The 14,212-nt window shown below is 53.4% G+C and overlaps 1 protein-coding gene across 1 annotated transcript in view; it reads left to right on the forward strand.

Annotated features, from left to right (window-relative positions):
- LOC147116046 (uncharacterized) overlaps positions 1-14,212 on the forward strand; it is a 487,956-nt gene that overhangs the window by 318,734 nt on the left and 155,010 nt on the right. The window contains exon 22 of the mRNA XM_085990760.1: positions 9,323-9,454. Coding sequence (XP_085846886.1) covers positions 9,323-9,454 — 132 coding nt within the window. The remainder of the gene's footprint in view (positions 1-9,322; positions 9,455-14,212) is intronic.

Below are 14,212 nucleotides of genomic sequence, written 5' to 3' on the forward strand. Positions count from 1 at the left end.
ATAATCATGCACTACCCCAAATGCATATCTACTATCTGTGTATATATTTACTCATTTTCCTTTTGCCAATTTCAATGCTTCCGTGAGAGCTACTGGTTCTGCTACCTGTGCTGAGGTTCCTCCTTCAAGCCCTCCCTTTGTGACTATTTCTCCATTCTCGGATACTACTGCCCAACCGCGTGTGGCTCCCCATTTATATATTAGCGAGATCCATCGACATAAAAGGAGTTTTCGAGATTTTCAAGGGGCGATTCTGATACGGTTCCTCTGACCTCTTTTTCGAATACTAACTGACACTCGTGTGCCTCACCCTCCGATAGCATTCCCTCTGCGGGTTTGACTCTATGTTCCCTTATAATCTGGACTGATCTGTCCTTGGGCATCAATACTGCTTCCCAAGCCGCCCTCCTTCTGTCTGATACAGCCTTCATTTTGCCTGTGTTTAGCAGGTCCACACAAATTTACACCAACCAGAATTTCACTGTGGCCACAATAAAAGTCTGGTTTTAATAGTTAATTAGTCTCAATAACTCCAATTCAATCCAGATCAATTTTTTTTTAACTAACCAGTATCACTTGGAAAAGAAAAACCATAGCCACATTAACAAAGAAACAATTACCCATGCCTTGTAAACATTCAAATTCATTTTTTTCCAGGCACATTGACAATTGTGACTTCAAGGCTGAAGCTTATCTTTTGTAAAACAATTAACAAACTTAAAAGAACACACGCTTGTCCATCATTCAAGACAAGTCTTCAAAGGGTTAAACAGCTTTTAGCTCTCTGTACAAAAGAGTGGGTGGAGCTAAAACAAACACAACAGACATTTTTTTTTCAAAGACAGAAACTTCCACACTTTTAACACACACTTTCACACAAACTGAGATTCCAGCATTCCTTTTAAGATTCCTTTCACTCAGCAAATCTTGGATTTTACGTGTTTTGGACAGAAGCTGATAGCATCTGTGTCGATAAAACTTTAATTTTTTTCCTTATTCCCTTTCTTAAGTTACTGGTACTCTGTTACAATTTTGGCACCTGTTTTTGGTCCAAATTCAAGTACGTTTACTCAACTCATAATATGCACGAGCCACTAAAATGATGGCCTTTTCTTCCTTTAATTCTGTTTCCTTAGCCCACCACTCTCTTTGTTTTACCGGTGGGTCATTTGGTTGCCAATCGTTTTTAACCATTTTGTTAATTAATCTTTTATTTTTTGTCCGCTAAATAGCGTGTCAGAGACCCCACTGGTCCCCAGTCGAGTTTTTCACTTCCCATGGTAAATTGTTGTCAGCGGTATAATACTTTACTCTCGCAGAGTGAGACAGTACTTGCAACAATTTTGTTAGGGTAATTTGTTGTCAGAGGTATGCATGCCTATACTTCCGCGTGTTTCACCCTAACCCCAAGACCGCTTGACTTATTGATTCAAACCTTTTAGTTCTTTGATTCCAAAGGGGGCGGTGGACACAAGACGGTGTTGCCTTGCCCTAGCTGTATGTGGTATTTAAAAGTACTGACGTTTTGGGCTCAGCTTCACTCGTCCATGCCTCCCATCCATGTGAATCCTGTTCGTGACGCCAATTGTTGTGGAGTATTTTAAACCAACACTCGACACAAGGTTTTTAGATTGCTAGTCAAGTTGTCTTTATTGCACCGGTGGGGAGACAGCCTGCTTTGTCTTAGCCAGACTTCTCCGTCTCTTGTTACCCAGTTCATGTCCTTATATACGTCCATCATTCCTTCCCACGTACTTCGCGGGCATTGGGCTTTTACTAGGGCGTGTACATCCTTCTCATGCATATTATGCACCTCAATCATCCCTTCTAACTTTGACCAAAATTCTGGGTTTCCATTTTCTGGTTTTAACTGGGCTTCGATACGAGGAGACAATATCTCTACTCAGCCTGTCCGGTAGATCCTGCTAACTACGCCAAGTTGTAAGGGTAACCGGGAGAGCTTCTTCTCCCCGAGACGGACCCTCTGATATAAAGGGTCGACGTCCGCCTTATTCCCAATCAATCACTCAGAATCCGGAGGTTCCTTCAGTAAAGCAACTTTATTTTACAAGTCGACAGGGGAGTCATCCATCCTGGGATGAATGCTCTCTGATCGCTAAGATCCCCTGCCTTATATACAGTTTTTTGTTCTAAGTCGTGGCTTACATCATACAGTTGATTTCGGGTGCAAATTCTTGCGACCCGTGTGCACATTTTGACCATTTACATAGTCCTGTGACCCCATACGTTATATTTACCACATTCCTCAATTAGTAACTAACAGTTTGTGCACTTTATTCAATTAGCACCTGACGGTTTGACCATTTGACCACATTACACCATACTTCCCTATAGGACTTGTACATAACAACTCCTTATATGGTTGGATGTATACTTGGTTCCTCAATTCCCTTATTTTAGCCCTTTTAACTCTTTCAGTAGGCATCCAGGTCAGTATACTGGTTAATAGTTTGTGAATAATCGATGCAAAGACGTTTCTTGTGTTGCTTCAGAGGATTTTTAATAACGGCGACTTGAGCCCGTCAGGAAGATGAACATGGCTCAATGATACCGTCCGCTAGAAGGCGAGAGATTTCTGCCTCGATAAAGGATAGATGATCTTGACTGAAACGTCGTGATTTAGTAACTAGGGGCTTACATCAGGGGGAAAGATTGGTGAACAAGGAAGGCTTGTCGAGCGAAGCCGGCGAAAGCGCACAAAACGGTACTTTGGAAATAATAAGCTCCGGCTTTGACCCTCCAAACTCGAAAGTGAGTCTTTTGTGTTGCTTCTGGAAATCCTGTCCCAGGAGCACATCACTGCATAGGTTTTTGAGCACCCCAAGCCGGGTGGAAAAATAAGTGTGGCCATTGAGAATAAGGTCGACAAGACAAAAGCCGGAAGAATTGGTGGTCAGTGTCATCAGAGCCATTGCAATTTCCCTGTCCGAGGGGTAAATACGCAGTTTTAACTTACTGACAGCCTACTCGCTGATGAAGCTGTCAGAGCTACATGAGTCAATTAGTGCAATCAAAATGTGTCCATTTACCGAAACCTTCGTGGCTGCATGGGGCAGGCTTTGGGGAAAAACAGCTGTGATGGGAGGAGGACAGCTGTAAAATTGGTAGTGGCTCTTGGGGGAGGAGCAGTTTTATAGATGACAGCTGTAACATTAGTAGTGGCTCTTGGGGAAAGAGCAGTTTTATAGATAGCAGCTGTAACCCTAGGAGAGGCTCTTGACTGACATACATCAGAAAAGTGACCTTTCTTACTGCAATGATTGCAGGTTGCATTACGAGCAGGACAACATTTCCTATAGTGAAATGCACCTTCACAGAAGAAACACTTCTTTTTAGGTTGTCAAGATGCCGCTAGGGTAGGGTCGTCATCAGCTAGGATAGAGTCGTCATCAGTGAGGGGTTCCGCCTGAGGCTTATCGGAGGAGTCACTAAAAGTGATAGCAGCAGTCCGTGCACGAGGTAAAAGATAGGCATCTGCATTTTTTTTGCTAAGTCCAGAGAATATGCCTGGTCATAGGCAGCTTGTAACTCGAGGGTTTTATTCTCCAACAGACGCTGGCGTATGAAGGGAGACGCAATTCCATTAATAAAAGAATCATGAATTAATTCCTCCTGGTACTGCTCAGCTGAGACAGCTTTGAGATTGCAGTCTTTGCTGAGCCTGTGAAGCTTTTGAAGGAATTCGTCAAGTGATACCTCGGGTTGTTGTCGAGTTGTGGCCAGTAAATGCCGAGCAAAAATTTTGTTTGGGGCCTTAACATATAGTTGCTGCAGTATTTGGATAGCGGAGTCATAGTCTACACAGTCTTCAATATAGTCAAACACATGAGGAGATACATAATTGGCAAGCATTTGTAACTTATCAAGAACATTCTCACCACAAGCCCCGAGGAAGTTGCTGAAGGTACGATACCAGTGTTTCCATACCTTAGCAGTTGTAGGTTGATGTGCCAAATAACTGCCTGAATCCATGAGGTTAAAGCTTAAAACTAAAGGCTTTTATTAAGTAAGAACATGGCATCAAGTCAACACAGAGCAACCATCATTCATCACCGACCCAGCCCTTGGTAGAACATTCCAGAAGAGGGGCGGGGCTAGGGAGGAGCATTAGTGGTTACACCGGTGGAACATTCCAGACATTAACAAGTACAACAACAACAACAACAATACAAATGCCAGAACACAAAGTTATTTCATCACATAGGTGAATTCGGGTCCAGGTCAAGACGGGCGGGTCTGAGTAGTTTCTCCATGACGGATTGATTACTACGTCTGGTTCCCTTCTACTATTTGAGTCGTAGCCGTCTGTTCCCAAAATCACTCAAGCATGGAGCAAGTTTCAGTTGATTAAATTGACATAAGAAAACTACTAGGCACTTGGGCCTAGAAATTGAGTTTGGGGCGGCCAGCTCGCTCGCGCCCAGAAATTACCATTGCGCGCGGAGCCACTTACGCCCACCGGAAATTCAGTTTCAGTGCCCCAAGTCGAAGCCGGCCGCAAATCAAGGGTTTCAGCGCCCCCGCTTGGGGCGCTGAAACTGAATATCGGCGCGCTAAGTGCCGCAGCGCCACCCGCTGCGGAGCGGCAGGCTGCGGTACTGCAGGCCTTCCTCCCTCTCTTAAGGGGGAGGTGCCTGCAACAGCGAGATCGCCGCTCGCTAGTGCCGGCAAATGAGCCCGGCACCACGGAGAAGTGCCGGGCTCCCGGAAAACAGCCGGCAATGCCACGGGGGGGGGCGTGGAGGAAGCCGGGGAAGGAGGTGCGGGCAGGCGGCCGCCGAAAAAGCGGCCGGCCGCACCTCCGCCTTAACTCGGCCCACTACCGCATCAGTTTGGCCCCGTTTTCTGGTCGCTGTTTGCGGCCGCCGCGGAAGAGGCGGTCGCAACTCAATATGGCGGTCGGGCCGGTAGCGGGGCGGTAGCGGGGCACTGCGCACACCGATGATGTCATCGGTGGCGGCGCAGCACTACTGGCTAACGCCGCCATTACCGCAGCGCTGAATATCGGGGAAAGCTCAGCAAGTGGCGCAAAAGCCCTCTTTGGGCGAAAACTGGGCGCAAAGCCTACTGAATTTCTAGCCCTTGGGCTAAGCGTTAAACAAAGCTTTAATCAACTGTTTTACAACATGGAGGCCGAGTTGTGTCCTTCACTAGTTCCTGTTAAGAATGTCCTGCGCAAACTGGGCCCGTGCCCGAGTACTTATACTCTCCCTGGACAGCACCACCCGTAGGCTGCTCAGTATTATTTCATAAGTCTTTCTTTCATGAATGACTGATTCATGTCAGTATCAATGCTATTCGCCTCAACCACTCCATGTGGTAACAAATTCCACATTCTCACCACCCTCAGAGTACAAAGTTTCTCCTGAATTCCCTATTGGGTTGATTAGTGATCATCTTGTATTTATGGCCCTAGTTTTGGACTCCACCAGAAGTGGAAATAGTTTCTCTGCCTCTACACTATCCAACCCCTTGATAATTTTAAAGGACTCTATTAGGTCACCCGTCAGTCTTCTCCTTTCTAGAGAAGAGCCCCAGCCTGTTCAGCTTTTCCTGATAGTTGTACCCTCAGTGTTCTGGTATCATCATTGTAATTCTTTTTTGCACTTTCTCCAGTGCTTCTTTACCCTTTTTGTAATATAGAGTACAGAACTGTGCACAGTACCCTAAACGTATGTAGAATGCAAGTGTCTTTATAGGTTAGCAATTGGTCAATGTGATCTCCTGCACTGGTTTCGATCGCCTGAGGGGATTAGAGGGGAATTTTAGAGTATTTTGTCCCTTATTGAACATGGGATTAGTCCCTGGTTTTTGCCTCTCCCAGGAGATTACTTGGCTGCTGAGATCGGTGGAGGGAAGAAATCCGGCGATTGATCGTGGTGTGGGGCAGGCTGGTCTTTTCCTGCTCGTCAATTTTGTATGTTCATATCTGCAGGAAGCTAGGAAGAAAGTATACTGGGTGGAGGTGGGCTGGGAAGAGATGATTATGGCCGTGGAAGGAGCATTCACGTTGCGGCCTGTCAGACTGTTAGTCAGCCTGAGAATCCTCCCACTACTTCACACTCCAAGGAAAACAACAACCTCTCAAATTACTGCTTAAGATAATTGCCCTATTCTTGGCTGTTTCTCAACTCACCAAGGCAGTGAACAACATACTTTGGCGATTGATCCACCCTACTTCATTTGGCACGAGCACAGAGCGGTGCTTTGCTTACCTCATCAGGTGATGTGTGTGTGTATGTGTGTGTGTGTGTTCCAGCTGGCTAAAGAACCATCCTTCGGCTCCCCACAATATCTGAGAAGGAATACGGCTTTCACTGCAGTGTTTATCTTTAACCCTTTGTTGAGAGCTACAGTCCCAGACAGCATCTTGCTTAAGGGCCAATGCACACAACAGGTTACATCATGCAGTGATGTGGCCTGGGCTTCTGCCTGCAACTCTCTATAGAGTTAGGCACAGTAAGTGATGTGAGCTCTCTCACTCTGCTCTTTCACTCTGCTCCCTCTCTGTGACGCATCCGCACTGTTCTCCCTCACTGCACTCACTCACTGTCCCTCCTCACTCTGCTCCCTCACTCTGCCCCCTCACTGTCCCTCCTCACTCTGCTCCCTCACTGTCCCTCCTCACTCTGCTCCCTCACTCTGCTCCCTCACTCTGCCCCCTCACTGTCCCTCCTCACTCTGCTCCCTCACTCTGCTCCCTCACTGTCCCTCCTCACTCTGCTCCCTCACTGTCCCTCCTCACTCTGCTCCCTCACTCTGCCCCCTCACTGTCCCTCCTCACTCTGCCCCCTCACTGTCCCTCCTCACTCTGCCCCCTCACTGTCCCTCCTCACTCTGCCCCCTCACTGTCCCTCCTCACTCTGCCCCCTCACTGTCCCTCCTCACTCTGCTCCCTCACTCTGCCCCCTCACTGTCCCTCCTCACTCTGCTCCCTCACTGTCCCTCCTCACTCTTCCCCCTCACTGTCCCTCCTCACTCTGCTCCCTCACTCTGCCCCCTCACTGTCCCTCCTCACTCTGCTCCCTCACTCTGCTCCCTCACTGTCCCTCCTCACTCTGCCCCCTCACTGTCCCTCCTCACTCTGCTCCCTCACTCTGCTCCCTCACTCTGCTCCCTCACTGTCCCTCCTCACTCTGCTCCCTCACTCTGCCCCCTCACTGTCCCTCCTCACTCTGCTCCCTCACTGTCCCTCCTCACTCTGCCCCTCACTGTCCCTCCTCACTCTGCTCCCTCACTGTCCCTCCTCACTCTGCTCCCTCACTCTGCCCCCTCACTGTCCCTCCTCACTCTGCTCCCTCACTCTGCTCCCTCACTGTCCCTCCTCACTCTGCTCCCTCACTCTGTTCCCTCACTGTCCCTCCTCACTCTGCTCACTCACTCTGCCCCCTCACTGTCCCTCCTCACTCTGCTCCCTCACTCTGCTCCCTCACTTTCCCTCCTCACTCTGCTCCCTCACTCTGCTCCCTCACTGTCCCTCCTCACTCTGCTCCCTCACTCTGCCCCCTCACTGTCCCTCCTCACTCTGCTGCCTCACTGTCCCTCCTCACTCTGCCCCTCACTGTCCCTCCTCACTCTGCCCCCTCACTGTCCCTCCTCACTCTGCCCCCTCACTGTCCCTCCTCACTCTGCCCCCTCACTGTCCCTCCTCACTCTGCCCCCTCACTGTCCCTCCTCACTCAGCTCCCTCACTCTGCCCCCTCACTGTCCCTCCTCACTCTGCTCCCTCACTGTCCCTCCCCACTCTTCCCCCTCACTGTCCCTCCTCACTCTGCCCCCTCACTGTCCCTCCTCACTCTGCTCCCTCACTCTGCACCCTCACTGTCCCTCCTCACTCTGCTCCCTCACTCTGCTCCCTCACTGTCCCTCTTCACTCTGCCCCCTCACTGTCCCTCCTCACTCTGCTCCCTCACTCTGCCCCCTCACTGTCCCTCCTCACTCTGCTCCCTCACTGTCCCTCCTCACTCTGCCCCTCACTGTCCCTCCTCACTCTGCTCCCTCACTGTCCCTCCTCACTCTGCTCCCTCACTCTGCCCCCTCACTGTCCCTCCTCACTCTGCCCCTCAATGTCCCTCCTCACTCTGCCCCCTCACTGTCCCTCCTCACTCTGCCCCCTCACTGTCCCTCCTCACTCTGCTCCCTCACTGTCTCTCCTCACTCTGCCCCCTCACTGTCCCTCCTCACTCTGCTCCCTCACTCTGCCCCCTCACTGTCCCTCCTCACTCTGCTCCCTCACTGTCCCTCCTCACTCTGCTCCCTCACTCTGCCCCCTCACTGTCCCTCCTCACTCTGCCCCCTCACTGTCCCTCCTCACTCTGCCCCTCACTGTCCCTCCTCACTCTGCTCCCTCACTCTGCCCCCTCACTGTCCCTCCTCACTCTGCTCCCTCACTCTGCTCCCTCACTGTCCCTCCTCACTCTGCCCCCTCACTGTCCCTCCTCACTCTGCCCCCTCACTGTCCCTCCTCACTCTGCTCCCTCACTCTGCTCCCTCACGGTCCCTCCTCACTCTGCTCCCTCACTCTGCTCCCTCACTGTCCCTCCTCACTCTGCTCCCTCACTCTGCCCCCTCACTGCCCCTCCTCACTCTGCCCCTCACTGTCTCTCCTCACTCTGCTCCCTCACTGTCCCTCCTCACTCTGCTCCCTCACTCTGCCCCCTCACTGTCCCTCCTCACTCTGCTCCCTCACTCTGCCCCCTCACTGTCCCTCCTCACTCTGCTCCCTCACTCTGCCCCCTCACTGTCCCTCCTCACTCTGCCCCCTCACTGTCCCCCCTCACTCTGCCCCCTCACTGTCTCTCCTCACTCTGCTCCCTCACTCTGTCCCCTCACTGTTCCTCCTCACTCTGCCCCCTCACTGTCCCCCCTCACTCTGCCCCCTCACTGTCTCTCGTCACTCTGCTCCCTCACTCTGCCCCCTCACTGTCCCCCCTCACTCTGCCCCCTCACTGTCCCCCCTCACTCTGCCCCCTCACTGTCCCTCCTCACTCTGCCCCCTCACTGTCCCTCCTCACTCTGCTCCCTCACTGTCCCTCCTCACTCTGCCCCCTCACTGTCCCTCCTCACTCTGCTCCCTCACTGTCCCTCCTCACTCTGCCCCCTCACTCTGCTCCCTCACTGTCCCTCCTCACTCTGCTCCCTCACTGCCCCTCCTCACTCTGCTCCCTCACTGTCCCTCCTCACTCTGCCCCCTCACTCTGCTCCCTCACTGTCCCTCCTCACTCTGCTCCCTCACTCTGCCCCCTCTCTGTGGGACACCCTCACTGTGCTCCCTTACTGTGATGAACATTTGTTGTTCCAGGTCGAACGGGACAAGTTGAAATCTGAAGAAGATGCCCTGCGGCTCTCAGCTGAGAAAGGACAGCTGGACCAGTCTCTCAGCGGTGCAGAAATGGATCTCGCAGAAACACAAAGGCAGATTCAGCAGCTGCAGGTCAGCACTAGTTTAAACTGGCCACAGGTATTTAATAACCTGAATGGAAGCAATCCATGCATTCTCTTGCAAATTGTTTGCCGTCGGTACTCATTTAATTTGTGAGCAATGGCAATCAGGTTGAGATGGCACCAAGTCAACAACAGGACCTCAGCACCAAAACAAATATCAAAGCAACGCTTCTCCCTCCTGCCCCTTTGCCCCACTCCACTGCTCTAACACTGGTGGCCTTCTCACTCCCTTGCCCCCTCTGGAACACTGGAACATAGGAACAGGCGTAGTCCATTCAACCCCTTAAGCCTGTTCCGCCATTCAATTAGATCATGGCTGATTTCTATCTTAACTCCATTTACCCGCCTTGGTTCCATATCCCTTAATAACCTTGCCTAACAAAAAAAACTATCAAACTCAGTCTTTAAATTTTAAATTGTCCTAGCATCCACAACCTTTGGGGGAGAGAGTTCCATATTTCCACTGCCATTGTGAGAAGACGTGGTTCCTGGCATCACCCCTGAATGACCTAGCTCTAATTTTAAGGTTATATCCCCGTGCTCTGGACTCACCCACCAGAGGAAATCATTTCTCTCTATCTAACCCTATGAAATCCCTTTAACATTTTAAACACCTCCATTAGATTACCCCTCAACCTTGTAACTCAAGGGAATATAAACCAAGTTTATGCATTCTGGTGAATCTGCGCTGCACCCCTTCCAAGGCCAATATATCTTTCTTGAGGTGCAATGGTCTTCTCCTCACTCACGGACTCCCTCCACTCCTTTATCACTGGAATTCTCCTCGCTCTCTCCACGCCTCTATCACTGGGCTTCTCCTCGCTCCCTCGCTCCCTCCACTCCTCTATCACTGGGCTTCTCCTCACTCCCTCACTCCCTCCACCCCTCTATCACTGGGCTTCTCCTGGCTCCCTCGCTCCCTCCACTCCTCTATCACTGGGCTTCTCCTCGCTCCTTCGGTCTCTCCACTCCTCTATCACTGGGCTTCTCCTCGCTCCCTCGGTCTCTCCACTCCTCTAACACTGGGCTCCTCCTGACTCCCTCGCTCCCTCCACTCCTCTATCACTGGGCTTCTCCTCGCTCCCTCGCTCCCTCCACTCCTCTATCATTGTGCTTCTCCTTGCTCCCTCGCTCCCTCCACTCCTCTATCACTGGGCTTCTCCTCGCTCCCTCGCTCCCTCCACTCCTCTATCACTGGGATTCTCCTCGCTCCCTCCACTCCTCTATCACTGGGCTTCTCCTCGCTCCCTCGCTCCCTCCACTCCTCTAACACTGGGCTTCTCCTCGCTCCCTCGGTCTCTCCACTCCTCTATCACTGGGCTTCTCCTCGCTCCCTCGCTCCCTCCACCCCTCTATCACTGGGCTTCTCCTCGCTCCCTCGCACCCTCCACTCCTCTATCACTGGGCTTCTCCTCGCTCCCTCGCACCCTCCACTCCTCTATCACTGGGCTTCTCCTCGCTCCCTCGCTCCCTCCACTCCTCTATCACTGGGCTTCTCCTCGCTCCCTCACTCCCTCCGCTCCTCTATCACTGGGTTTCTCCTCGCTCCCTCACTCCCTCCACTCCTCTATCACTGGGCTCCTCCTCGCTCCCTCGCTCCCTCCACTCCTCTATCACTGGGCTTCTCCTCGTTCCCTCGCTCCCTCCACTCCTCTATCACTGGGCTTCTCCTCGCTCCCTCGCTCTCTCCACTCCTCTATCACTGGGCTTCTCCTGACTCCCTCACTTCCTCCACTCCTCTATCACTGGGCTTCTCCTCGCTCCCTCGCTCCCTCCACTCCTCTATCACTGGGCTTCTCCTCGCTCCCTCACTCCCTCCACTCCTCTATCACTGGGCTTCTCCTCGCTCCCTCATTCCCTCCACTCCTCTATCACTGGGCTTCTCCTCGCTCCCTCCACTCTTCTATCACTGGGCTTCTCCTCGCTCCCTCGATCTCTCCACTCCTCTATCACTGGGATTCTCCTCGCTCCCTCGCTCCCTCCACTCCTCTATCACTGGGCTTCTCGTCGCTCCCTCATTCCCTCCACTCCTCTATCACTGGGCTTCTGCTCGCTCCCTCGTTCCCTCCACTCTTCTATCACTGGGCTTCTCCTCGCTCCCTCGCTCCCTCCACTCCTCTATCACTGGGCTTCTGCTCGCTCCCTCGTTCCCTCCACTCTTCTATCACTGGGCTTCTCCTCGCTCCCTCGCTCCCTCCACTCCTCTATCACTGGGCTTCTGCTCGCTCCCTCGCTCCCTCCACTCCTCTATCACTGGGCTTCTCCTCGCTCCCTCACTCCCTCCACTCCTCTATCACTGGGCTTCTCCTGACTCCCTCACTTCCTCCACTCCTCTATCACTGGGCTTCTCCTCGCTCCCTCGCTCCCTCCACTCCTCTATCACTGGGCTTCTCCTCGCTCCCTCACTCCCTCCACTCCTCTATCACTGGGCTTCTGCTCGCTCCCTCATTCCCTCCACTCTTCTATCACTGGGCTTCTCCTCGCTCCCTCGCTCCCTCCACTCCTCTATCACTGGGATTCTCCTCGCTCCCTCACTCCCTCCACTCCTCTATCACTGGGCTTCTCCTCTCTCCCTCACTCCCTCCACTCCTCTATCACTGGGCTTCTCCTCGCTCCCTCGCTCCCTCGACTCCTCTATCACTGGGCTTCTCCTCACTCCCTCACTCCCTCCACCCCTCTATCACTGGGCTTCTCCTGGCTCCCTCGCTCCCTCCACTCCTCTATCACTGGGCTTCTCCTCGCTCCCTCGGTCTCTCCACTCCTCTATCACTGGGCTTCTCCTCGCTCCCTCACTCCCTACACTCCTCTATCACTGGGCTTCTGCTCGCTCCCTCATTCCCTCCACTCTTCTATCACTGGGCTTCTCCTCACTCCCTCGCTCCCTCCACTCCTCTATCACTGGGCTTCTCCTCGTTCCCTCGGTCTCTCCACTCCTCTATCACTGGGCTCCTCCTGACTCCCTCGCTCCCTCCACTCCTCTATCACTGGGCTTCTCCTCGCTCCCTCGCTCCCTCCACTCCTCTATCACTATGCTTCTCCTCGCTCCCTCGCTCCCTCCACTTCTCTATCACTGGGATTCTCCTCGCTCCCTCGCTCCCTCCACTCCTCTATCACTGGGCGTCTCCTCGCTCCCTCGCTCCCTCCACTTCTCTATCACTGGGCTTCTCCTCGCTCCCTCGCTCCCTCCACTCCTCTATCACTGGGCTTCTCCTCGCTCCCTCGGTCTCTCCACTCCTCTATCACTGGGCTTCTCCTCGCTCCCTCGCTCCCTCCACTCCTCTATCACTGGGCTTCTCCTCGCTCCCTCGCTCCCTCCACTCCTCTATCACTGGGCTTCTCCTCGCTCCCTCGCACCCTCCACTCCTCTATCACTGGGCTTCTCCTGACTCCCTTGCTCCCTCCACTCCTCTATCACTGGGCTTCTCCTCGCTCCCTCGCTCCCTCCACTCCTCTATCACTGGGCTTCTCCTCGCTCACGCGCTCCCTCCACTCCTCTATCACTGGGCTTCTCCTCGCTCCCTCACTCCCTCCACTCCTCTATCACTGGGCTTCTCCTCGCTCCCTCGCTCTCTCCACTCCTCTATCACTGGGCTTCTCCTCACTCCCTCGCTCCCTCCACTCCTCTATCACTGGGCTTCTCCTCGCTCCCTCACTCTCTCCACTCCTCTATCACTGGGCTTCTCCTCGCTCCCTCGCTCCCTCCACTCCTCTATCACTGGGCTTCTCCTCACTCCCTCGCTCCCTCCACTCCTCTATCACTGGGCTTCTCCTCGCTCCCTCCCTCCCTCCACTCTATCACTGGGCTTCTCCTCGCTCCCTCGCTCTCTCCACTCCTCTATCACTGGGCCTCTGCTCGCTCCCTCACTCCCTGCACTCCTCTATCACTGGGATTCTCCTCGGTCCCTCGCTCCCTCCACTCCTCTATCACTGGGCTTCTCCTCGCTCCCTCGCTCCATCCACTCCTCTATCACTGGGCTTCTCCTCGCTCCCTCGCTCCCTCCACTCCTCTATCACTGGGCTTCTCCTCGCTCCCTCGCTCCCTCCACTCCTCTATCACTGGGCTTCTCCTCGCTCCCTCCGCTCCTCTATCACTGGGCTTCTCCTCGCTCCCTCGCTCCCTCCACTCCTCTATCACTGGGCTTCTCCTCGCTCCCTCGCTCCCTCCACTCCTCTATCACTGGTCTTCTCCTCGCTCCCTCGCTCCCTCCACTCCTCTATCACTGGTCTTCTCCTCGCTCCCTCGCTCCCTCCACTCCTCTATCACTGGGCTTCTCCTCGCTCCCTCACTCCCTCCACTCCTCTATCACTGGGCTTCTCCTCGCTCCCTGGGTCTCTCCACTCCTCTATCACTGGGCTCCTCCTGACTCCCTCGCTCCCTCCACTCCTCTATCACTGGGCTTCTCCTCGCTCCCTCGCTCCCTGCACTCCTCTATCACTGTGCTACTCCTCGCTCCCTCGCTCCCTCCACTCCTCTATCACTGGGATTCTCCTCGCTCCCTCGCTCCCTCCACTCCTCTATCACTGGGCGTCTCCTCGCTCCCTCGCTCCCTCCACTTCTCTACCACTGGGCTTCTCCTCGCTCCCTCGCTCCCTCCACTTCTCTACCACTGGGCTTCTCCTCACTCCCTCACTCCCACTCCTCTATCACTGGCTTCTCCTCGCTCCCTCACTCCCTCCACTCCTCTATCACTGGGCTCCTCCTCGCTCCCTCGCTCCCTCCACTCCTCTATCACTGGGCTTCTCCTCG

This window comes from Somniosus microcephalus, chromosome 6, assembly GCF_052327205.1.
Source record: "Somniosus microcephalus isolate GS21.2 chromosome 6, FLI_Smic_1.0, whole genome shotgun sequence".
NCBI classification, from domain to species: Eukaryota; Metazoa; Chordata; class Chondrichthyes; order Squaliformes; family Somniosidae; genus Somniosus; species Somniosus microcephalus.